Source organism: Hemitrygon akajei, chromosome 26 (genome assembly GCF_048418815.1).
Source record: "Hemitrygon akajei chromosome 26, sHemAka1.3, whole genome shotgun sequence".
Classification (NCBI taxonomy): Eukaryota; Metazoa; Chordata; class Chondrichthyes; order Myliobatiformes; family Dasyatidae; genus Hemitrygon; species Hemitrygon akajei.
In genome coordinates, this window is record NC_133149.1 from 36820045 (window position 1) to 36843983 (window position 23939).

A 23939-nucleotide genomic window follows, 5' to 3' on the forward strand; every position below is an offset into this window, starting at 1 on the left:
GGGATGCCAAGAAAAGCCTATGTGACACCCTGAAAGATGTTAGTTAAGACACACGATGCAGAACATATTACAGTTTATTTGGAGAGCACCCACATCTACTGATGACCATTCTTCAACATTGCCCACCATCCCTCAGATTTTCTCCCCACCATTGCCTGGCTTGCTTTGAAATCCCCATCCTTCTCCCTTCATTATAGTGGTTTGAATCCGTTCTGCTGGCAGCCCCACCCACAATATGCTCCATCCTCTGCTGCTTTCCCCCTCCCCAGTATCAGTCTCTCAGTGCCAGGCATTGAAGCTGCCGCCTGTACACACAAGCACTGTCAGAATTCACGGAGAAGGCAGGGGTGGGGATGTTGAGCTACATCAGGACCAAATGTCATGAGGACATTTTGCTCGTCACAGTCCCGAGGAGACACCAGATTGTGTGGAGGGAGAGTGAGCTTAAAAGAAGCAAGCCGAGGCAATCGGCACATTTTGCACGCCACAGTCCCAAGGAGACTCCGGACTGCATTGAGGAAGTGAGTTTAAAACAAGCGAGCGGGGGCAGTTGGCACATTTTGCGCGCTCCAGTCCTGAGGAGACAATGGATTGCACTGAGGGAGAGAGAGTCTTAAACAAGTGAGCAGGGGCAGTTGGCACATTTTGCGCGCTCCAGTCACATGGAGATTCCAGATTGCGTCAAGAGAGAGAGTCTAAAAGAAGCCAGCGGGGGCAATTGGCACACTTTGCGCGATCCAGTCACATGGAGATTCCAGATTGCGTCAAGGGAGAGAGCGTCTAAAAGAAGCCAGCGGGGGCAATTGGCACACTTTGCGCGATCCAGTCATGAGGAGACTCTGAATTGCACCGAGAGAGTCTAAAAGAAGCCAGCGGGGGCAGTTGGCACATTTTGCAGGCTCCAGTCACAAGGAGACTCCAGATCGCGTCGAGGGAGAGAGAGTCTAAAAGAAGCAAGCGGGGGCAATTGGCATATTTTGCGCACTTCAGTTCCTGAGGAGGCACTGGATTGTGCAGAGGGAGAGAGAGTTTAAAAGAAGCGAGCGGGGGCAGTCGGCACATTTTGCATGCCAGAGTCCAGAAGAGACATTGGTTTGCCTAGAGGGAGAACGTTTAAAAGAAGCAAATGGGGTAGCTGGCACATTTTGCGCACCACAGTTCCTGAGGAGACATTCAATTGTGCATAATTAGGCACTTGGCAAGGATCAATAAAAAGTTAGGTTTAAGCAGAGCAGCCGTTGAGGGAGCTGGCATTGTGCGAGTGGGCCAATGATGGAGTGGGGAGTTGAGGCTTTGGCTAATTGAGGCTTCCATGATGAGAGGCGTAGGCTGTAGGTAGATTTTTTTTCATTATTTATTCTTTCCTTCTTTCTTATTGCACATTTAGAGCAGTAGGGATGCCAGACAGGATACTGGAATGCTCCTCTTGCGGGATGTGGGAAGGCAGGGAGACCTCCGGTGTCCCTGACACCACCACCTACAAGAAGTGCATCCAGCTGTAGCTTCTAACAGATCACGTTAAAGAGTTAGCGAAGGAACTGGATGAACTCCAGATCATTCGGGAGGCTGAGAGGTTGATGAGCAAGGCATACAGGGAGGTAGTTACACCCAGGGTACAGGACACAGGTAAATGGGTGACCGTCAGGAGGGGTAAAGGGGATAGGCAGCCAGTGCAAAGTACCCCTACAGTCATTCCTCTCAACAACAGGTATACCACTTTGGATACTGTTGGAGAGGACGACCTAGCAGGGGAAAGCCACAGCAGTGAAAGGTGAAATGTTTAAAGGGAACTTCTTCACTCAGAGGGTGGTGAGAGTGTGGAATAAACTGCCAATGCAAGCAGTGGATGCGGGTTAGATTTCCACATTTAAGAGAAATTTGGATAGGTAATGGATGGGAGTACTATGGTCAGGGTGTAGGTCGATAGACTAGGCAGATTAATGGTTTAGCACAGACTAGATGGGCTGAAGGGCTCTGTTTCTGCATTGTAGTGTTCCATGAGTCTTTGACTCTAAAGTGAGGCTACTCACCAAGTATATCACTGTATGGCAGCCTCAGAGTGCGAGCTGACAGAAACAGAACACCTACATTATTTACAGCCAACCATTAAGCTGATTCACCTGATACTCACACTGCACGTTTAACATCAGCGCTTTGGTGGTCCGGTCCATCTGGTAATTCACCACACACGTCAGCGGCTGCCTGTGCGCCTCCCGCGAGGGAACCAACAGGTACTGGCTGGTCACCGTGCTGGTGCCATTTTGGTTTCGAGATTCTTTGACAACCGTCTCCCCATTGACCTTCGTCTCCCAGGTGATAACACCTGGTGGCTTCCCATTGGCTGATGTACACGTTGCTACCACAATCTTGCTGGGATGATCAGCTTTGGCAATGATGGTGTGTGGAGTCAGTTCAGCGTCATTCACTGGTCTGGCTGCAGGAAAAATAGAAAATAATGAGTGAACATAGAACTGTACAGAACAGTACAGGCTCTTCAGCCCAGTTGTGCTGACCTAGATAAACATACTGTACAATCGATCTATGCCTTCTTTCCAACACAGCCATCTTTCTTATATCTTTGTGCCAATCTAACAGACTGTAAGGGTCCCTATGGCCTCATAACATGTTATCATGTCTGAACACACCCATCCTCTTAAATATAATCAAACTGCATTACCAATTTTACTGTGATTGACACCTAGTCACAGAGCAAAAGGAACACTGTGGCATGGGAGGGCACTCAAACACCAGATGCCATACCAATATACGTTCCTTACAGAACAACAGATTGAAATAAATCCAACAGTCATAAAGTATTTCAAATGCCCTTAGCAAGTCTGGAATAGAGTGACACACAGACTGCTATAGAATTACTGCAAACATGGGGAATCCTTATTGGTTAAAGTATTTAGAGTGTGGTAGGGAAGGCTGAGGGTGAAAAGAGAGAGGAGGTTGTGGTGTGGCAGGGGAGGAGAGAGGGTAATGGGTGGGGGGGGGGAGAGAAGAGGAATGACAGATGAGAGGAGAGGGAGAATATTCATATAAATGAAAGCTTGAGAAAAGGCAACAAAGAATTTGAGACAAAAAGCCGACAGCTAATCAACCTTGTAAAGTCCTTGTCACAAATATCTTGGGACCAGTATCTAAAGTTGGGTAAGTTGTCAAACTGACATCGCTGTACACGGAGAATCATGCCTTCCAGCCAAAGTGTCTTGCTCATCAATTATGATCCCTGGGTACACTCTGTCCCACTGTCCAGGAAAAATGCCTGAAGCACCATGATAATATGGGCTGGAGGCCTAGTCCTGGGAGACCTGAATACTGATGCAAGACCCCAAGAAATCTCACGACATCAGCGATGGGCAAAGAAACCCCCTCCTGATGACCACTTTCAGTTGATGAACCGGGGTTCTTCCACATTGAATAACGAACACTGAGAAAATATTCAGAATCAAGGCTAGCTTGGTATCAATACTAATGACTGAACTGACTGAGGGACATGGTTGCCGGGTAGGATCTGCAGCCAGGTCACAAAGCCCAATCCTTACTAATCTCAAATCAAAGGAATTCTAGGGGAAAATGCTCCAATGGCTGGAGTTGCACTTTGTGAAAAGGAAGACGCTATGGTTGTTAAGACGGACTATCCCAATTCCACTTGCTTCTTAGAGCTGTGCCCTTGGCACAGGCGCCATTAGCTGCTTCATCTGTGACCTCCTACCACAAAAGGGGCAGCACGATTTGCATCATCTTCAACTCCTTGTGAAGAAACGGACCATGCCTGCATACAGCGAGGTTTAGACAGCATTAAAGTGTGGGCTGATAAGCAGCAAGTGACATTCACAAAGTACTAATCCAAGTATGTTCTACAAAATGAAGTGCTACCTACCAGCTTTTGGAATTTAGAGGTAATACCATCGCTGAGCCCCAGAACAGCTATATTCAGGGAGGTATTGCCGACCAGAAGCTCAACTTGAACAGCGACATACAGAAATACCGAGACTTTCAGGGCAGATGAGAAGTTGGGTACCTTGTGGTGATTGGCTCAGCTTCTGACATCCCAGTGCCTTTCCACCATCTGAGATGACTCTGTGGTTAAGGCGGCATATGGTGCATTGGCCTTTATCAACCATGGGATTGTGTTTAAGAGCTGAGAGGTAATGTTGCAGCTATATAGGACCCTGGTCAGACCCCACTTGGAGTACTGTACTCAGTTCTGGTCGTCTCACTACAGGAGGGACGTGGAAACCACAGAAAGGGTGCAGAGGAGATTTACAAGGATGTTGCCTGGATTGGGGAGCATGCCTTATGAGAATAGGTTGAGTGAACTCAGCCTTTTCTCTTTGGAGCAACGGAGGATGAGAGGTGACCTGATAGAGGTGTATATGATGATGAGAGGCATTGATCGTAAGAGGCTTTTTCCCAGGACTGAAGTGGCTAGCACAAGAGGGCATAGTTTTAAGGTTCTTGGAAATAGGTACGGAGGAGATGTCAGCGGTAAGTTTTTTACATAGAGAGTGGTGAGTGCGTGGAATGGGCTGCCGGCAGGGGTGGTGGAGGCGGAAACGATAGGGTCGTTTAAGAGACTCCTGGATGTGTACATGGAGCTTAGAAAAATAGAGGGCTATGGGTAAGCTTAGGTAGTTCTAAGGTAAGGACATATTTGGCACAGCTTTCTGGGCCGAAGGGCCTGTATTGTGCTGTAGATTTTCTATGTTTCTATGTACAAGTTGGATACATGATGGACTATTCCCCTTCACTCTGGAAGACTGAGCTCAAAACCACTCAGAACAAAGTCCACTTGAGTGGCATACCTTCCACCAAGTTAAACACTCCTCTAAGCACAACCATCACACGCCAGCTACCCCAAGACCCAAGTCCATAATGAACCGCAGTTACACAACTGGGCGATAACCAACACCTCCCAAATCGTCACAAGCAAGAACAAGGGTGCAAGTGTAGGAAGCCCCACGCCCTACAGGTTCCCCTTCTAGTCATACATCTCGTTGACTTTTGAGTGCAGTGCTGTTCCTTCAATGTCACTGAATCTGAATCCTTCAATTTTCCCTCGAGGGCCGAGGTCATTCAAAAGTGCCGTGCACCTCACTGGACAGTTTGGGAGAGGTAATAAGAGCCGGTATTACACGTGCCACCCATATCCCTTAAATGAATAAAACTTAGTGTACAATAGATGTGCCCCATAAATACCACCTTAGTGGCAGAACCCTACCAATGCAGGCAGCACAAGTGAGTCATACACGTGTTGGAAATACAATGAAAGCCGGTCTGTATCTACAAAGGGGGAGCAGATGGGACTCTTCTGGCACGTAAAGGCATCCACCCAAAATTTCAACCCCAAGCGTAGACAGTCCTACGCCTGGCTGTGAAAGGAGGAGGGCCAGACATGGGGATAACAATCCCATCTCATCAAAACCCAGAGCTACAGAAACACCAGCAGAAGCCCCAAAGACCTCATCCCTAGGTGAGGAAGGAGAAGATGGGCCAACACCTAGGGTAACATGAAAGACTGGCTCAGGACAGAGGACTCCAGTGAGCTGCTATCAGCAGTCTATGCCCCAATGAGGGCCATGGACTTGGCGGAGTTGGGGGGGGGGGGGGGGGGGGGGGGGAGCAGAAGGACAGTAAGTGGCAGAGAAATGTCTCTACATTCTGCAATAGACACAGAGGGGGAAACAGAAGCAGAGGGGTGATACACAGCATAGCAATGCAACAACAAAAATATGGAGAGGCAAGGCAAACATTAGGAGAAAATATGTGTGCAATAAGATGAACGTGAGAGTCCAGCGAGACCGAACTAATAAAAAATGAATTGTGTATTTGCATGAATGCCCTATGCTGAAACAGAACTCATTGTATTCTGTGTACTTCAGTGGTAACTGATCGGGGAGGGTTCAGAAAACAGCAAGTGAACTGAATGTTTCTTTGTTGTAGAACACTGGATTATTTCTGACACTTGGTTAATTAATGGATCACATCACCTTAAATGATCATCAACTTGGGATTAACAATACAAATGGCTTGGATGTTGTGAAAAAGCTTTACGTTTATAGCTATGCCTCCCATAAATAAATGCTAAAATATAGCAGTCAATAATCTTTTTTAATAATGTATAGTGAAGGATGGACATTATCTGAGGCAAGTATATATATATATATTTATGTATATATACACACACACACACAAAAAATTAGAAATGAAACCAATTTACCCCAGAGCGGCGGGAATTTTTCTCTGCAGTAAAATCAGGATTACTCCTGTTCCTCCAAGAAAGGGTCCACGAAGGATGGAGTGAGGGCATATGGGGGTCTCAGATGGTGGGGGTAGAGAAAGTGGGGAGGGGAAAAGACCATAACACATAGGAGCAGAATTAGGCCATTCGGCCCGTCAAGTCAGCTCTGCTATTCCATCAAGGCTGATTTATTTTCCCTCTCAACCCCATTCTCCTGCCTTCTCCCCATAACCTTTGATGCCCTGACCAATCAAGAATCTATCAACACCCATTTTAAATAGACCCAATGAGAAGTGGGTGCTGGGGAGATGGGACAGGGAGGAGAGGGGCACAGGGCCCAACAGCAGCAGAACAGGAAGATGACAATGAGAAAAGTTAACACTTGAAGATAAATCCACATTAACAGACTTCGTCATCTCATCCACTTTCTCTAAGGTATACACTGCTTTGATATCTGGGTTCTTGGGAGGTAGGAAGAGCTTATGGCCTGAGCGGCGAGTCTGGGTGAAGCTAACAGGGCTGCAAACCCCACATGCAGTGGTTCCACCTAGGAGATAAGGATGGGCAGGTGACCAAGGAAGGTAGACAAAATTGAGACCAGGAGTAGCTGTGTCAAAGTGACACACCCGCTGAACAGGTGGATGGCGGACAGTATTGCAAATGGATATACATGGAAAGGCAGGAGCTTGTTCAGTTTGCTACCAAAAAATGACCAGAGAAACTGAACAGGTACATGGATAGGAAAGGTTTCGAGGGACATGGATCACGCACAAGCAAATGAGACAGCTGGATGGGAACCTTGGTTGGCATGGGTGAGAAGGGCAGAAGAGCCTGCTTCCAGGTTGTGATGTCAGGAGCAGGAGCTCCAAACTAAATCCTTGTTTTGTTGGTTGATAATAAAGGCTAAAGAGTGATCTTGTAGTGGCATAAATGAAGGAGATTTTTAATAGAACGGACCCGGAAAGATTTTTCCCACTTGTGGGGAAGAGCAAGGCCAGAGGACATCAGTGTAAAACAGTCACTGGGAAATCCAGCAAAACCTCCTTTACCCACACACTGGCAGGAATGCAACACTCATTGTCATGAGGACTGCTGGAAGCAAGCAGCAGTAGTGGAGTTAAGGAAAGGATGGTTGAGCACAAGGAGCAAGAGAACACTGGACCAGATTTAGTTGAGGAAAGCCAGTAAAGGGATTCATAGGGAGCAGAAACACCAGCGTCAATTGTTTGGGCCAAACAGTGCTATATATCAACCCAACATAACCCAATGTGAAGGACCCAGTAAATCGTCCTTGTGCCTTCCAGGACAAACTAACTTTGGGGACGCAGCTTATGTGGAAATGGCTCCTGTCCAGTGCCGATTCTGGCTGCAGTTATCGTGGAAATGGATTCAGGCATTTAAATGATTGGCAGCCTCTGCACTTTCATTTCTGGCGCTAGACTGGCGATCAATACAAAGATAAACAGTACTCCCACAATATTACACACCTCAATAGGATGAGTCTCTCCAATGGAACAACAGGCTGCCTCCAGTAATGAATAAAGACCATGTTACCCTGGTAGGAATATCTCATTTGCATTTTCAATTGAGCACATTTGAGAGAAAATCTCCAGGAGCTGACGTACGTGAGCAGAACCAGGGAAAAGTTAGGAAGCCAAAAGATTCAACCCTAAAGCTACCCCACCCACATTGTCATGCAAAGCAAACATTTTATGTCAACCAGCTCACTAATGAAAGACTAAACGCGGTCTCCATCCTCAAACTGCGAATGGGCGTCAGGACTGCAGAATTCCATGGATCAAACGGAGCTTTGTTCTTGCCCACGCCGCCAAAGTGATTCGCTGCTGTGCTTCAACCTGGAAAGTCCGCATATCTTTATTTTGCTAAATGTCAGATGCTGCTTAATAGCACAGGGCCCTCTGTCACATAGTGGTACAGACAGCTGTTGCCTTTCATTCAACTCCTACAGTTAAATAGATGACTGATGAACACATCAGAATGTGCAGCTGAGAAGCAGACCATCTGCCCACAAAGAACCAGGACTTGTATCTGCAGCGAAGCCCTGAGATGAAACCAGTCCTGATACAGAGTTCTGACCCGAACCACTGACTATTCGTTACCTCCCACAGATGCTACTCAGCCTGCTAAGTTCCTCCAGCAGATCTTTTATTGCAATCTATCTACAGTTAGCTGCAAGGCGTGGTCTTTCATTCTAACCCCAAAATTAAGATTGTCAAGTACAGACACGATGTCCCAAAGTAGAAAGTAATGCAAAGGCTGTAGTTGCAATTCCATGGATAACATTAGCTAGACGATACAGGAGATACAATGTAAAGGACCACACTCAGTGGCCACTTTATTAGGTATAACTGTTCGATAATGCAAAAATCTAATCAGCCAATCATGTGGCAGCAACTCAATGCATAAAAGCATGAGGACATGGCCAAGTTGTTGCTCAGACCAAAATCAGAATGGGGAAGAAATGCAATCCAAGTGACTTTGACCATGGAATGATTGCTGGTGCCAGATGGGGAGGTTTGAGCATCTCAGAAACTGCTGATCTCCTGGGATTTTTGTGCACAACAGTCTCTAGAGTTTACAGAGAATGGTGTGAAAAAACACAAAAAAAATCAGTGAGCAAAATGCCTTGTGAATGAGAGAGGTCAGAGCAGAATGGCCAGATTGGTTCATGCTGACAGGAAGGTGACAGTAACTCAAATAACAATGTGGTACAACAGTGGTGTGCAGAAGAGCATCTCTGAATGCACAACACATCAAACCTTGAAGTGAATGGGCTACAGCAGGTTCTAAGGGGTACCTAATAAAGCGGCCACTCAGTGTACATGCAAATACAAATGCAGGCATCTCAGCTTCTGCTTAGAAGCTGTGCGGTTGGAAGTGCACACACCATATTGCGTGAAGTTCATACAAAATCCCTGAGTTCAGCCAGTCCAGCATATACGTGGCAGTACTTGAAGCAAAGTTGCTTAAATGCTTTTTGCTCAATCTGGTCAGCTTAGTAGAATGAGGTCAATGCAGTCATGGAGACCAATTGCAGCTTCATCCATCAAGGCTAGTAAACCAAATGAAAATAAGGATTTTAGTGCCCTGTTGCTTTCCCCATTGAATTTAGTGTAAGAAGGAAACAGAGAGCAGTAATAGATCCTGACCCGCATAATGTTAGGAAGCAGAGGCACTTCTTGAATCTGAATGAATGTGGTGTGGCTCACATACAATTCACATGAAGCTACTCTCTGGTCAATGATCAACGCTGTGAACTCTGAATACAAATGTGGTACATTTGGCTCATCCAGGGCCATTTCCAATCTACCCACGTAAATAGCTTCACAAAATGCATCCCTTAAGGAGGTCTTCAACTAACGGTTGTGAAATTCACAAAGTCCAGTGTTGCCCAGTTACACCTGGCTAATTGGGAATCCAGTCGTGGCCAAGGACATTATGAATTAGCAAAAGATAAGAGATGGCAGTCATGTGACCTCATTATTCATGCAGAGTGCAACCAATGAACTTTAACCTCTTCTGTATGCTTGTTGATAAAATGAGAAACAAATAGCTGAGAGCGAGAATGCTCTTCAATCATTGAGAGGCTTGCTCCCATGGTTACTGAATGGTGGCAGATGTATTTCAGAAACTAGTCATGGAATCCACACCACCGTGGTGGGGAGGAGCAGCCCAGAGCGAGGAAGAGAGGTGTTTGAGGCAAATAAGATTGGGAGGGCAAACAAGAGTGGAGAAGAGCAGATAAAGAGTCAAAAGATCAAGGAGGAAAGTGAGAGGAACTAGACAGAGAAAAAGAGGAAGCAAGTGTAAAGAGCGAGGTGGGCAAGGGGATCAGATGATGGAGTCAGTCATGGAGGCAAGAGTCTGATGACAGAAAAGAGGATGGGGAGGGCAGGCTTTGAGTGCAGTGGCAAGAGCAGTGAGAGGACAGGGTGGTGGAGAGAGGCAGAACAGATGCAAGGAGACCAAAACAGTTCATGGGGTGGGTTTGGGGGAAATAGTTAGTGGGTAGAGTATAGGCTCACCCAAGACTGAAACCAAACCACCAGGACTATGAAGCGAGCTTTAAGCAGAACACATGAATTGATCATTAGAGGATGAGGCAACATTAATGACTGAGTTGCACGGACTGACACTCAACTTTACCCCATGAGTATTATAGTTTGTACATTCACTGCAAAATCCACAACATGCAAGACACACAAGACACTGGTTCCATGGAGGAATTCTGGAGGATGGGCTGATTAATCTTCCTAAACTTTAAGCAGGGGTAGTTCCATAGGGTCTGTGTAACATGGTCACAGTAACAATAATCACAGACTAGCTCCTGTTACGAATGTGCCACAACTCTGAGGGGCCGAAGGGTACAAAGTAGCCCCCTCCTTTTTGAGAATTGCAAGATCGCTATTAATTCGGGTCTGGGACCCAGGAAATGAGAGAGAGACGTCCCAAATACACAGTTTTTGGAATGTACCCTGGCCCCAGAAAGGCGGAACCATTGATAACGGCCATTGTCTCTTGGAGACGGAATTGTGTATTGAGTACTGTACTATTCATTGAAGCCCTCAGGGAATGACCAGAGTGGGCTGGTTGAGGGATTGCATCATCCCAACCTGATTGACATCTGAGACCCCGTGAGTAAGGATAAAAGAGGGTCTGGGGAACAACCTCTTTAGACGCACCAGGAGAAATGCTAGAAATCCCGTGACAGCGTTTAATAGCGACAGCCGGTGGGGCTCGCGTGCGTCCTTTTCCTTTGCCTAGGAATTGGCGGGCTTACCACGGAAGAACGGCTTAGCTAAAGGACCGGCTACACCAACGAAATTTCGAAGGATCGACATCATAAAAAGGAAAAGCTGGCAAGTTTCTAAAAATCTCTCTCTTGACTCCAACCAAAGGCTGCAGCCTGAATGAACTAAGTGACTTTTATATTTCCATCGGACAATACATTATCCCCTAGACAACGATAGAGCTTATTTCTTATTATTATTATACCTGCACTTTTAGATTTAGTATTGATGACGTATATTATCTGTATGTTTGCATTGATATTATTTTTGTGTATTTTTACTAATAAATACTGTTAAAAATAGTACCATCAGACTTCAACGGACCTCTCTATCTTTGCTGGTAAGTGACCCAGTTACGGGGTTCGTAACACTCCAAACACTGAAGATATTACAGAAAGGAGGACACATGGTTTAAGATTACAAGACCAAATATACCCTTGAGGATATCACATGCAAAGCATCTCCTACTGAAGATGAAAGATATCAATCTTGATGCTCATATCAAGATCAATATGAAAGATGTGCTGGCATTGGAGAGGGATCAGAGGAGGTTCACAAGGATGATTCCAGGAATGAAAGGGTTATCATACGAGGAACGTTTGATGGCTCTGGGTCTGTACTTGCTAGAATTCAGAAGAATGGGGGGGGGGGGGGGGGGGGAAATCTCATTGAACCCTTTCGAATATAGAAAGGCCTAGACAGAGTATATGTGGAAAGGATGATTCCCATGGTGGGAGAGTTCTAGGACAAGAGGGCACAACCTCAGGATACAGGGGTGCCGTTTCAAGACAGAGATGCGGAGAAATTTCTTTAGCCAAAGGGTGGTGAATTTGAGGAATTTGTTTGCCACATGCAGTTGTGGAGGCCAGGTCGTCGGGTGTACTTAAGGCAGAGATTGATAGGTTCTCGATTGGACATGGTATCAAAGGTTACGGAAAGAAGGCCAGGAATTGGGGTTGAGGAGGAGATAGAAAAAAGGATCAGCCATGATTGAATGGCGGAGCAGACTCAATGGGTCAGATGGCCTAATTCTGCTCCTATGTCTTATGGTCTTATAAATGGCAGAACATCAAATGAATGCTCTTTGTCTGGGACCAATAGTAACTGGGCTATGGGCTGTCGGCAACGGTGGTGGAGGCGGGTACGATAGGGTCTTTTAAGAGACTCCTGGACAGGTACATGGAGCTTAGAAAAACAGAGGGCTGTGGGTAACCCTAGGTAATTTCTAAGGTAAGGACATGCTCAGCACAGCTTTGTGGGCTGAAGGGCCTGTAGTGTGCTGTAGGTTTTCTATGTTTCTATGTAACTGAATTAGCCTGCTCTTGAGTAAAGCAAAGTGAGGAACCTTGCTTAATGACAGGATTTCAGAGACTCCAAAATTCCAGGCCTTCCTTCTGGATAATGGTTCTTTCACGGAGCAAAGCCTGCTTGAAGAAATGCAACATCCCATCTCCTCCTAGGAATCTCTGGCTCATTACCACTCCTGGTGGAGGGGAGACACTGCTGTGTTTTTGATAACCTCACAGCCATACATTGGGCACATAGAAGGCCTGGTTAACTGAAAGGAGTGGACCACACCACAAACCACCCACCCTGTCAGGCATCTCCTGTCCCACCAGGAGAAAGCCAATGTGGGAACTATTGCCTTATCGGACACTTCAGAATGCAGAATCCAGAGTGGAAGCAAGCCATCCTTGCCACAGGGGCCTGTCTAAGATGATGGTAATCAAATGTATGATGACAAGCATTCTTGACATTTGTGAAATATCCTCCCAGTATTGTAAGACCAGCTGAAGAGTAATAGTAATGGCTGGTGAAATTACAGTTATCTAGCTTCACTTGCTGATTACTCTCCAGCTACAGGCAGTTAGGCCATTAGCAAGCTTCTCTGTGATATTTACAGCATTGCCCTGATTCACTTCAGCTGGAAGCATTTCTGAAAGGCTCCCAACTGATGGAAGGTGCAAGCATTAAATGGCTACAGGTGTAACAACGCTCAGCGTACACAAGTGCCATGCATTTCTTTCCTGAGTTATTGCAACATTGGGAGACAAGGTGTTGGAAGAACAACTGTCTTGTTTTATATTAAGAGCCAACAATTAAATGTTATGCTATTTTCAAACATCTAAGTCTTACATTATTTTTTCATGAGTTACTGAATCGAGTTCCGATCACTGCACAGAGCTAATTAGCAAAACAAGCTCCTAATAACATAATTTTCACTTATCATCATGACTTCAAGCTTGAAGTAGCTATACTCAGTGACATCAAGAAGCTACGGACAGGGTGGATCAACATATACATTGAGTATCCCTTATCCAAAAACGGTTGGGGCTGCAAGTGTTCCAGATTTTGGAATATTTGAATCTATATAATGAGATCCCTTGGGAATAGGAACCAAAGCCTAAACACAAAATCCATTTACATTACATATATAGTTTACGTACAGCTGGTATGAAGCTCACAGAGTGAACAGTCCGTAGTTGGAGCATAGTCTGATGTGATGGAACTGGGTCCTCCAGACGGTCAGAGCTGAATGGCTGCCTCTATTACTGGCTTCATATTTGCCATCCATTCCAAACAACCACCCATTCCACCGGGGGTGAGTGGGTAGTTTTCTGTGCAATTTTTTAATCATTTTGTACATAAAATATTTACCTTCAATTTTCAGTTCATTGTAATAGACCCTTTGCTTGTTTCGTGATCAGCATACCGTTAAGCGGCACACGTTCACTCTGATGCTGACGTATCCGCTCTTTCAATACACAATCAAGATCTGCATTTTTTGTGTTATGCAGTGTTTTGCTATTCTTCATTAACTTCTGTTCATTACATAGTGTATGTGTGGTCACTCCTCAGAACTGTCTGTGGTATGCACCCACCTGCGTGTCACCAGGGAACCTTGTGGAATTTTCCATTTGTGTCATTATGTCAGCACCAAAAAATTCTGGATTTCGGAGAATTTCGGACTTTGGAATTTTGGATAAAGGGTGCTCCACTTGTATTTGTGGTTTCATTGACATTCGTTTGTAAATGTGCACACATGTAGATTACAGAAGCTCAACCTTAATACTTAGAGGTTCAGCTTCTGTAGACTGTGTGTGTGCACATTTGCAAATGAATGTGATTCTAGTAACACAATTACTTCTGTTGTGATGGGAGATCAAAATGGCTGTGAACATTTCAATTGGACCAATGGCAAACTTGTATCATCTCTCACCTTCTCCGAGAGTTAACTGTGTCAGCGTGAAACGAGAGCCACAAATAGGCCCTGATCAGGCAAAAAAAAGTTTTCCTTTCTTAAAGGTCACTTGTTGATTAGTTGGTATTACATCATCAGATTATGGCCACTTTTATTGATTCAAGCTATCTATATATAAAAAAGGCCAACATAAGTTTTCAATTTACTAGGGTGAGATGACACATTAGCTTAAACTGTGTCCAAGTGTAGTCCACTGGTCTGATTGCCTAAGTGCACTCTAGAAATTACTGGCCAACACAGAATTACCGTAGATTCCGGACTACAGAGCGCACCTGATTAAAAGCCGCAGGCTCTAATTTTAGAAATAAAATCAATTTTTTAATTGTAAAGGCCGCACCGCTACTTTTAAATATACATACGTATCGGTAACACAAATTACGTTGCATGTACTTTTTTACTGAACAGCACGAACAACATTCCAATATCTCCTAGCGACTGGTAAAAATATATATACTGCAGCCTACCAGGAAAAGTTATTGATCGACTTTAACTTAAAAGCAGCGTTTTCGCTCGGGTCTGACGCGCTTGCGTAACGCGATCGGGTCTAATCGGGTCTGACGCACTTGCGTAACGCGATCGGGTCTAATCGGGTCTGACGCGCTCGGGTCTTGCTTTTCTTCGAGTATTTTCCATGTTGATGAGGGTGAGTACAAATGACTGATTTACAATAATTTAATTGTGAAAGTGCGCTTGATTTATCGTACAATTTCATTGGACCTCTGTGAACTACTCATCAATTTTATTGGTCTACTGTTACGAGGCAAAATGTTTACGAGGCGGCATGAAAAAAAACCATGTATTAGCCGCTCTGGATTATAGGCCGCAGAGTTCAAAGCTGTTCAAAATGTGGGAAAAAAGTAGCGGCTTATAATCCGGAATCTACGGTAACCTTTCCCTGATGGGTACAATCACTTACCGAAAACAGTGAGGTTAACCTGGCTCTCTCGGTTTCCAGTTGGGAAGGTTGCAAACTCACAGATGTAGACTCCTTCGTCCATTAGTTCTAACCCGGACAGCTCAATTGTGGCATCATTTAGAGACGGGTTTTGGAAAGATACTCTATCTTGGTACGGTGGCAGGACGGAGACCCCCATAGATGGGTGGAAAATGGCAATGTTTTGCTTGGACCCATTGGTTGCCTTTTGCCATGTGACTTGAGTGATTTTGATTTTGGGATCGTTGTTTACGAAAGTGCATCGCAAAACCACGCTGGTGCCAATAAATCCAGACAAGCTGTCATCCACCGTCACTGTCTGCGCCTGAAAAACTACAACAACATTTGTTTGTTAGAAGTCAGTCAGAATTATAGGTGCAAACAACCCAACCTACATTGTTGTTCATATAATTGCACTACACAGACTGTTTTTCTTTAGAATTTGAAGTCCCCAAGTGCTTTACAGCCAGAGAATTACAAAGGAATGTAGTCCCATAGGTCCCTTTGTACTGCCAATGCTGTACAATGAAACCGTACAATGCTGGGTTGAAACGTTGACCATTTTCTCCCCTCCATAGATGCTGCCTGACCTACTCTGTTCCTCCTGCATTTTGTGTGTACACAATGTGGCATCTACGCAGGCAGGCAGCTTCAACCCAAGAGCAGCCGTATTACCCTTACTGATGTCACAAGAGATTAAGACACTCAGCCACGAAAGACATCTGCCCTCTGATGGTTTACCTTAACCTGAGAGTACTGCTTAGTGTATCAAGCTCCAATTAAATTTGGCAACAATTAAGGAATTCAAACAACATGAGGGCCATGGTGATAGAATACTTGAGAAGGAGACGAGGGCAAGAGGGAGGATGAGAGCTGACTATGGAAAAGGCACTGCTTAGGAAAGAGCATACCAGCTATTTCTTTCACAGCAAGATGCTTGTCAAGCTAAATTCCTCAAGTAACAATACAAGTGCTGCTTTACATAATGCACAGTGCTCGGTCCAAGGAACTAATTTCCATTTGTGTGGATAAACACCAGTTTCTAGAGAACAACATAATTAATGACAAGAATGAGCTTCTGTGGCATTCACTTAAACACCCAATGCTTGGACTTTGCTTACTCACAACCCCTAGCTGAATTCATTCAGCTGTACATTTCCATTTGCCGAATATTTATTCATGGGAGTCTATATCATATGAAATATTACATCTCAATGCCATGCTGCCAATCAAATGTAGCCATACTTGCTTAACCGGCATACTGAACTTCTGCCAAATTTCACTGTTCCCATGGACAAGTAACAACTAATGTAGTGACCTAGATATCAAACCAAACTGGGAAGTGCACAGTGCAGATCACAACTCTCCATTAAGTTACAGTAAACACACACTATTCACACTTGCTGCTTTTCTATTAGCGAGGTCTCTTCATGAGAATACAAACAATTCCAGACACCAAGATTCTGTATTTAGCGGTCACGTATTAAGAGCAGGATTGCTCTATGAAATTCAACACTTTTTCCTCAACTATAACAAGCCTCCTGGGACTCTTCACATTAACGACCCACCAACCTGTCTTGGAATCTAGTAATGAAATACTCCCAGCTACAGGACAACATTAAACCTTTCTTGGAGCTTGTGGTCATTCTGCAGGTAATTTCTGTTACATTTTCTGCCTTAGAGTTATCTGGTTACCATGTCCAGTGGGAACCCTTCATAGTGGCAGGCCAAAACCGCTGAAAGCAGACTAAACTAATTACAAAGCAGATGTCAGTTCTCCAGAACTTTCATAGGTGGGAATGGGCCTATAGATGGGCCCAACTGGAATACCCAAACCATGGGTGCTCCTCTAAATGTGACCAAACTAGCTGTGCCAATATAGCCACTGGATACTCAGTGATCAGATACTCCAGGCACTGACTGATCTGCCAGCAGCCACCTCGATCTGATGAATTCAAGGGAATCTCAGAGAGCATAAATGAGGTATCTCAACCCTCCACTCTTTCTCTGTAGTGATCCTGCCTCCACTGTCAGTAGGACTGCAATCTGTCTCCCGTAATCAACCCGCCTTCATTATCAGTGGGACTGCATTCTGTCTCCTTTAATGAGAGTGCTTCCATTGTTAATGGAACAGCAATCTGTCTCCTGTAAGGAACCCGCCTTCTCTGTCAGTGGGACCGTTATATGCCTTCCCGTTACACGTCTCATTGTGTTTATGGGTTTTTTTATCTTGCTGTCGACTGGCCTTTACACTATTCTATTGCTCACTTATGCCATCCTTTTATGTTTTTTAGAATACCATCTCTGGACACAGGCCATAATTTCATCCATTGTAGTCCCTTATTAACTTGGAGCACAATAATAATTATGCACAACCGCGTCCTCTCATGATCCTTTCTGACAGAGAGGATACTCCACTGTTGAGTGATGCAAACAAGGACATTGCAGAAAAGATGAGGCAGAATTTCACTGAAGGGCTGATTAAATTCAGCTTGCACTCACTGATTTATTAGCAGCACCCAAAGAGATGGAGGGCCTCGGTGAGTCGGGCAGCATCTGGACCATTTGAATGGCTTCAACTCGAAACGCGACTGTTCGTTTCCATTCAAAGATGGTGCCTGACTCACCGAGCTCCTCCAGATTGTTGCGTGCTGCTTCAGACTCCAGCATCTGCAGTCTCCCGTGTCGCCATTTCACTGATCATTGGCCGATTTTCCCCACGCCTCAGTCAGGACATGGGCAAGAACAACCACCATCGACCATAGCCCTGATCTGCAATGAAGGCTTTAACCAGTAATTGCTGCTTCAGACCGTTCCCTGGAAAGAATGAAGCATCTCACCTGCATTCAGAACACCACCTCATTAATACAGAAATTAATCCAAGGAAGGACCTGGCACCCATTTCATTCCAGCCATAAAGAAAAAAAGAGACTTCCCAGAGCTCTATTTTGTCAAATTAGGCTTCATGTTCCAAGGAGTATTGAATGTATGCAATTTGCATGCCGTGTGGCCTTTACAGTAAATCACTCAAATTAAACCGTACATCTTCAGCTGTCAACGCACGCACTATTTCAACATATCATAGCTGAACATGGAGATTATCTGTGTGGAGTAGGGTGAAAGATGCACCCGAAACCCCCACCCCTCCCGCAAAACCTTCACATCTCCACGGCGATAACGCTGCTTATTCCAGTGCATGTTATTTGTGTGAAGCAGATAAGCATAGGGATCATTTTTGCCCTTGAAAGCAGAGGGCAATTTCCAACTCCTCAGCAGCTTCAGTGTTCTGATTCTGAAACTATTACACAGCCAAAGCAAAGTGGTCTTTGCTGAGAGGATATAACACGCACTACTTCAGAAAAAAGTCCCCACAGAGGACTTTCTATACTACAGTGCCTTGGAGCAGATGATGGCATGTATTTGTGTATCCGTGGACCGCTTCATCCAGCCTGTTGTGTGCTGGGATGTCCGCTCCTTTAGGGCCAGGTTCATGCAGCCCTGTGGTGCAGGTCTCAGAAATTAGAAGGGTGGAATCATTTGTACTCAATGGCCAACTGGTACCAGCACCAACAACCACCGTTCCTCAGCTGGAGGAGCTCAGCAGATCAGGCAGGATCCATGGAGGGGAATGAGCAGTCAACACATTGTTCCTCTGGACTGAAAGAGGAAGGGAGAGGTGGCCAGTATGAAAAGGTGACAGGAAGGGCTCCATCCTTAAACAATAACGGCCCATTTCACTCCATAGATACTGACATCCTTTAGCCTTTTGTACCACTAAACTCTTGTTTGCAGAACATCAGCCAGCTAATCAAACCATCCAAAGTATGAATCTAAAGGAAAATGAGAATATTATAATGTTTCTGGGAATGACTGAGGCTGAAAAAAAATCACAAATAATTAGCCAGTGTTTTCAACTGTGTAGAATCAGTCAAAATACTTTCTCAGGCGTTGGAATACTTTTCTCCTTCGCCTTGCTGGTGAAGTTTCTGCTTTAGATAATACATGAGCATTGAAGCAAACATCCTCAGGGTGGTCCTGGGAATCAGAGATGCTGCTGGAAATGCAATTAGTATCTTAGCCAGAGAGTAAACGTGACGTCCATGGGTCAGTCACATCTGCGCCCAGTAATACAATTACAGCTGGATATTTGCTCGAGTTGAAAAAAATGCCTAAGGTTCCAAACTTCAATAACTTCAACTGACACTGACGCACTTCTCTCTAATCCCAGTCACCTCCTGCCACCGCCTGAAATAGGTTTTGTTTTCTCTCTCTCTCTCCCAATCCCCCACTGCCACTTCTCAACCCCTGCCCCTGTTCCTTTCCCAATGCCTGCAAGAGGCTTTTGGTAATTCCTTTTTAAGGTTAATAAGGCTGCTATTTACTCTACTCAATCTTTACCTTTTAAATTATTCAGAACAACAAATTATTTATGCGCTAGAAGACGTTGCAGGCTGAGGCTGAAAACCACTGTCAGGTCCAAAATATTGACAGCCAGAAACTTGCTCATCACTATGTCCTTGCTTCTGCCTCAAACATAGGCTCTCCATGAGACATATAGTACACTCTGAATGACTGCAAAATGACCTGCTATTGAGAACCCTATTAAACACCTCATGAAGGGTCAGCCACTTGAAATATTAAATCTCTGCATCCATTTTTGCAAAGGCTTCGTGCTTATGGCATTGTTTTTTTGAATCCCTTTCAAAGCATTGTTGTGAAGGCCCAGCTCATAACATGATCCCTTTTAAGAGAAATAAAGCTTCAAGAAATGCTGGCCTGCACAGCAGAGTTTGGATCTGAGCTTGAAGCACATCTCACGAATTACACCCGACTGCGTCCAATCCTCCAATAATGGGACAACACAGGCTGGGGCTGCAGATCCAAGGCAGTTTAACAGTCTTAGAATTGGAATCAGGTTTACTGTCATCGGCATATGCCGTGAATATTGTTGCTTTGTGGCAGCAGTACAAAGCAATACACGAAAATTAATATAAGTTACAATAAGAAATATTTTTAAAATATATAAGCCATGCAAAAAGAGAGTGAAAAGTGAGCTACAGTAGTTCTCATGGGCCATTCAGAAATCTGTTCCTAAAAAGATGAGTGTGCATCTTCAGACTCCTGTACCACCACCTCAACGGCAATTAATAAGGTGAGCATGTCCTGGATAGTGTGGGTCTTCATGATCGATGCTGCCCTTCTTGAGTCATTACTTTTTGAAGATTTCCTTACCAGTAGTTTCACCTTTAATTTTAAGACTCAAATTTGGAAAAGCAGTACGTACAATACTAGCTCAAGGAAACTATCAGAAGCCTTTGTGGGAAAAGATTCAGGCCTGAAGCACAATAATTAGTAAGAATTATTTTTATGTTGCCATAATATTTTGAGGGGGGGCTGTCAGGGTCAATGACAAAAAGAATCGCACTCATGCAAGGCTAGCATAAGTCGTGCATTTCTCATAAAGGCTTGAAACAAATCCTTTGCTAGACCTTTTCACACTAGTCTTCATGCTACCATAGCCTGCGGGTAACTCGCTGAGGAACTCAGAACCAGTCATGGTCTCGGGATAAAGGAACCTGACTGGCTGTAGACATGCAAACACGAGGAAATCTGCAGATGCTGGAAATACAAGCAACACACACAAAATGCTGGTGGAACACAGCAGGCCAGGCAGCATCTATAGTGAGAAACACTGTCGATGTTTCGGGCCGAGACCCTTCGTTTCGAGTCTCGGCCCGAAACGTCGCCAGTGCTTCTTCCTATAGATGCTGCCTGGCCTGCTGAGTTCCACCGGCATTTGTGTGTGTGGCTGGTGACATTCTGTCTTTGAATATATTCAAGATTGGGAACACTAAAGGAATCACAGAATACAGGAATAGGCTGGGGAAGTGAGTTTGAGGCAAGTGATTCAAGTGGCATTTTGGCCTCCCTCTTATTGTCCATTATGAGATTAACTCCTTTTAAAAGCAACTAACTTCATTTATTTATTATTTAGAAATACAGCGCAGTACAAGTTGAGCATCTGTTATCCAAAATCTGAAATTTGTTTGAGTGCTGACACAATGTCACAACTAGAAGGTTCCCAGGCAGTGTGCAGATGTCTGCACACCACAGACAGCTCTGAAAAGTGACCTCTGAACAGAAGCTAGCGAAAAACGAAGACCTCGATTGTGTATTGAAGGAGTGGATTCGTCAGCGGAGCAAACGTATGCTGCTTAACAGCATGCCGATCATGTTGAATAAAAACTGACAGTAATTGAATACTCAGCAGGCTGTTACAGAAATTCAAGAAAAGGCATGGCATTAAATTTTTAAGGATTTGTGGTGGTAACGCATCTGGCTGATCACGAAGCAGCAGAGAAATTCATTGATGAGTTTGCCAAGATCATCACTGATGCAAATCTAACACGCTGAATGGCTGCGTCAGTACGCACGCATGATGAACATGCGTAAGGCAAAGTCTGTTTACCGGTAGCGCATCAATTCAGAGTTGTGAATGACAGTGATTCCAAACAGCCGCTAACTGTCTACCAGGGCAGCCAAGGTAGTGATAGCTTATCTTTCTGATGGTTCAATATGCACATTATTGTTTCATACATAAAATTATGAAAAATATATCAAATTACCTTCAGGGTATATGTATAAGCTGTATATGTAATGTAAATAGATTTTGTGTTTAGACTTGGACACCATCCCCAAGCTAATTCATTATATAGATGCAAATATTCCAAAATCCAAACAAAATCTGAAACACTTTCAGCCCCAGGCATTTCAGATAAGGGGTGCTCAACCTGTAATAGGCTCTTCCGATGAAATAAACCCCCACTACCCAACTATATACATGTCACCAATTAACTCACTAACCCTCATGTCTTTGGGACGTGGGAGGAGTCACCTGGTTTTGAAATAGCCTCTTCGGCCCAACTTACTCATATCAACCAAGATGTCTATCCGAGCTCATCCCATTTCCCACTGAACCTTTTCTATCCATGTACAGAACCAAATGTCTTTTTAGTGCTGTAGTTATACCTGCCCCCACCATTTCATCTGGTCGCTCTTCCACAAACCCACCATCCTGTGTGTGAAGAGTTAAGGGAGAACCAGAGATACACCACCAACATTGGCCTTGCCAGCAATGACCAACGTCCAATGAAATCATTTCTTGTACAATGCAGTACATGCAAGGGATGCAGTTGATTGCAGCATTCACTCTGTTTCTCCCCTTTACTCTCTCCCATTTAAAACCTCTGCATCTACTCTGGTGGGGATTAGCTCTCAGCAAGTAACTGAACAAGAGTGTCAAATGTTGCTCTGTTTACAACCTTACCTTGCTGATAAAGAAACTCCTGTACAACAATGCTTCTCACCAGCTCAGCAAACACACCCCAGCCACCCCTACCAATCCAGACCACTTCCCCAATACTCCATTTTCTAAGCTTGACTGTAAGAATTGCCACACAGGGTATCAAACTGATCTGCTTCCCAGAGCTGAACCCCCAAAGAAATGGCAGCAACAGCAGGCAGTGAGCGCCAAAGTCATTTTCAGAAGCTAAAGCTGGCTAATTGGAAAAGGTTTGGATGCCAAGCACTGGTTGGATACAATAAGCAGATGCGGCTTTTGCAAATTGCACTGCAGGAAGATGCCCAGGGGTTTAGAAAAAGATTTCCTAATTCTGGTCCACTGATCATCTGCCACCTGGTACTTCTACAGAAGTGATATGGCGGATAATGGAAGTTAACCTAAGGGTTAAGTAATCGCAGTAAGAATACACAGATGAGAAACTATCCAAGAATGGAACTCAGACACACACCATCTTGTTACCCTTAGAGAGGCCACTCAGGCACAGGGGCTCCCTGCAGTGCATCAATATTAAGACACAATATCTGTTATCAATGATGTTTCTAACTAACGCTCGGAAACTAAGTCTGGAATACAGAGAGCACAAAACTAGTCTCCAAAAATATCGAGTTGTGCAGCTATTCAGCTGTATTCCCAAAATGGTTCAGATCATCGTGGTAAATTCTCTACAGGCCTCACAACCTGGCTTCATCCAGAAATCACAGGTCCCAAGGACAACTGAAAACCCTAAATCATAGCTTCACCATGGATCAGAAACAGTCAACCTAGATTTCAGTGACATACTGTATGTCACACACAAGACAGGCAACACTGGAAGCCTCCCTCAAAACACATACACTGCTGCAGCAACACATAAATCACTGGAGGAATTCAGCGGGTCAGGGAGCATCCAGGGGAAGGAATGGACAGTTGAAGTTTTTGGGTCGAGATCCTTCATCTGGGCTGAAAGGGGAGATAGTACAGAAGAGGTGGAGGGAAAGGGTGAAGTACTGTTGGGTCATCTTACAGATTTAATGTGGAAGCTAGGTACGGTTCCATTGGGTTGAACCATTCAACCCAATTTTCACTCTCCCTCCTACAGTATATGCCAACTTGTTACTACGATTGATTCGGCCAACAATAACAGTGCCGTCGGCAAACATAAATTCAGCGTTGGAGCTATACCACACAATCGTAGGTATAAAGTGAGTAAAACGGGGGATAAGCACACATCACTGTGCTGACGGTGATTGTGGAGGAGTCTGCTGAAGAGTCCATTTAGGAGACAACATGGCTTTGGACATGGGATGCTACGCTTGACGAACCTTTTAGAGCTTTTTTGAAGA

General features: G+C 44.7%; 1 protein-coding gene across 8 annotated transcripts in view; it reads right to left on the reverse strand.

Moving 5' to 3' along the window:
* LOC140716884 (nectin-1-like) overlaps nucleotides 1-23939 on the reverse strand; it is a 539485-nt gene that overhangs the window by 374044 nt on the left and 141502 nt on the right. For all 8 annotated transcript variants that reach the window (XM_073029909.1, XM_073029905.1, XM_073029910.1 and 5 more), the window contains exons 2-3: nucleotides 15237-15587; nucleotides 2132-2434 (exon numbers count right to left, since the gene is read on the reverse strand). In XM_073029909.1, coding sequence (XP_072886010.1) covers nucleotides 2132-2434; nucleotides 15237-15587 — 654 coding nt within the window. The remainder of the gene's footprint in view (nucleotides 1-2131; nucleotides 2435-15236; nucleotides 15588-23939) is intronic.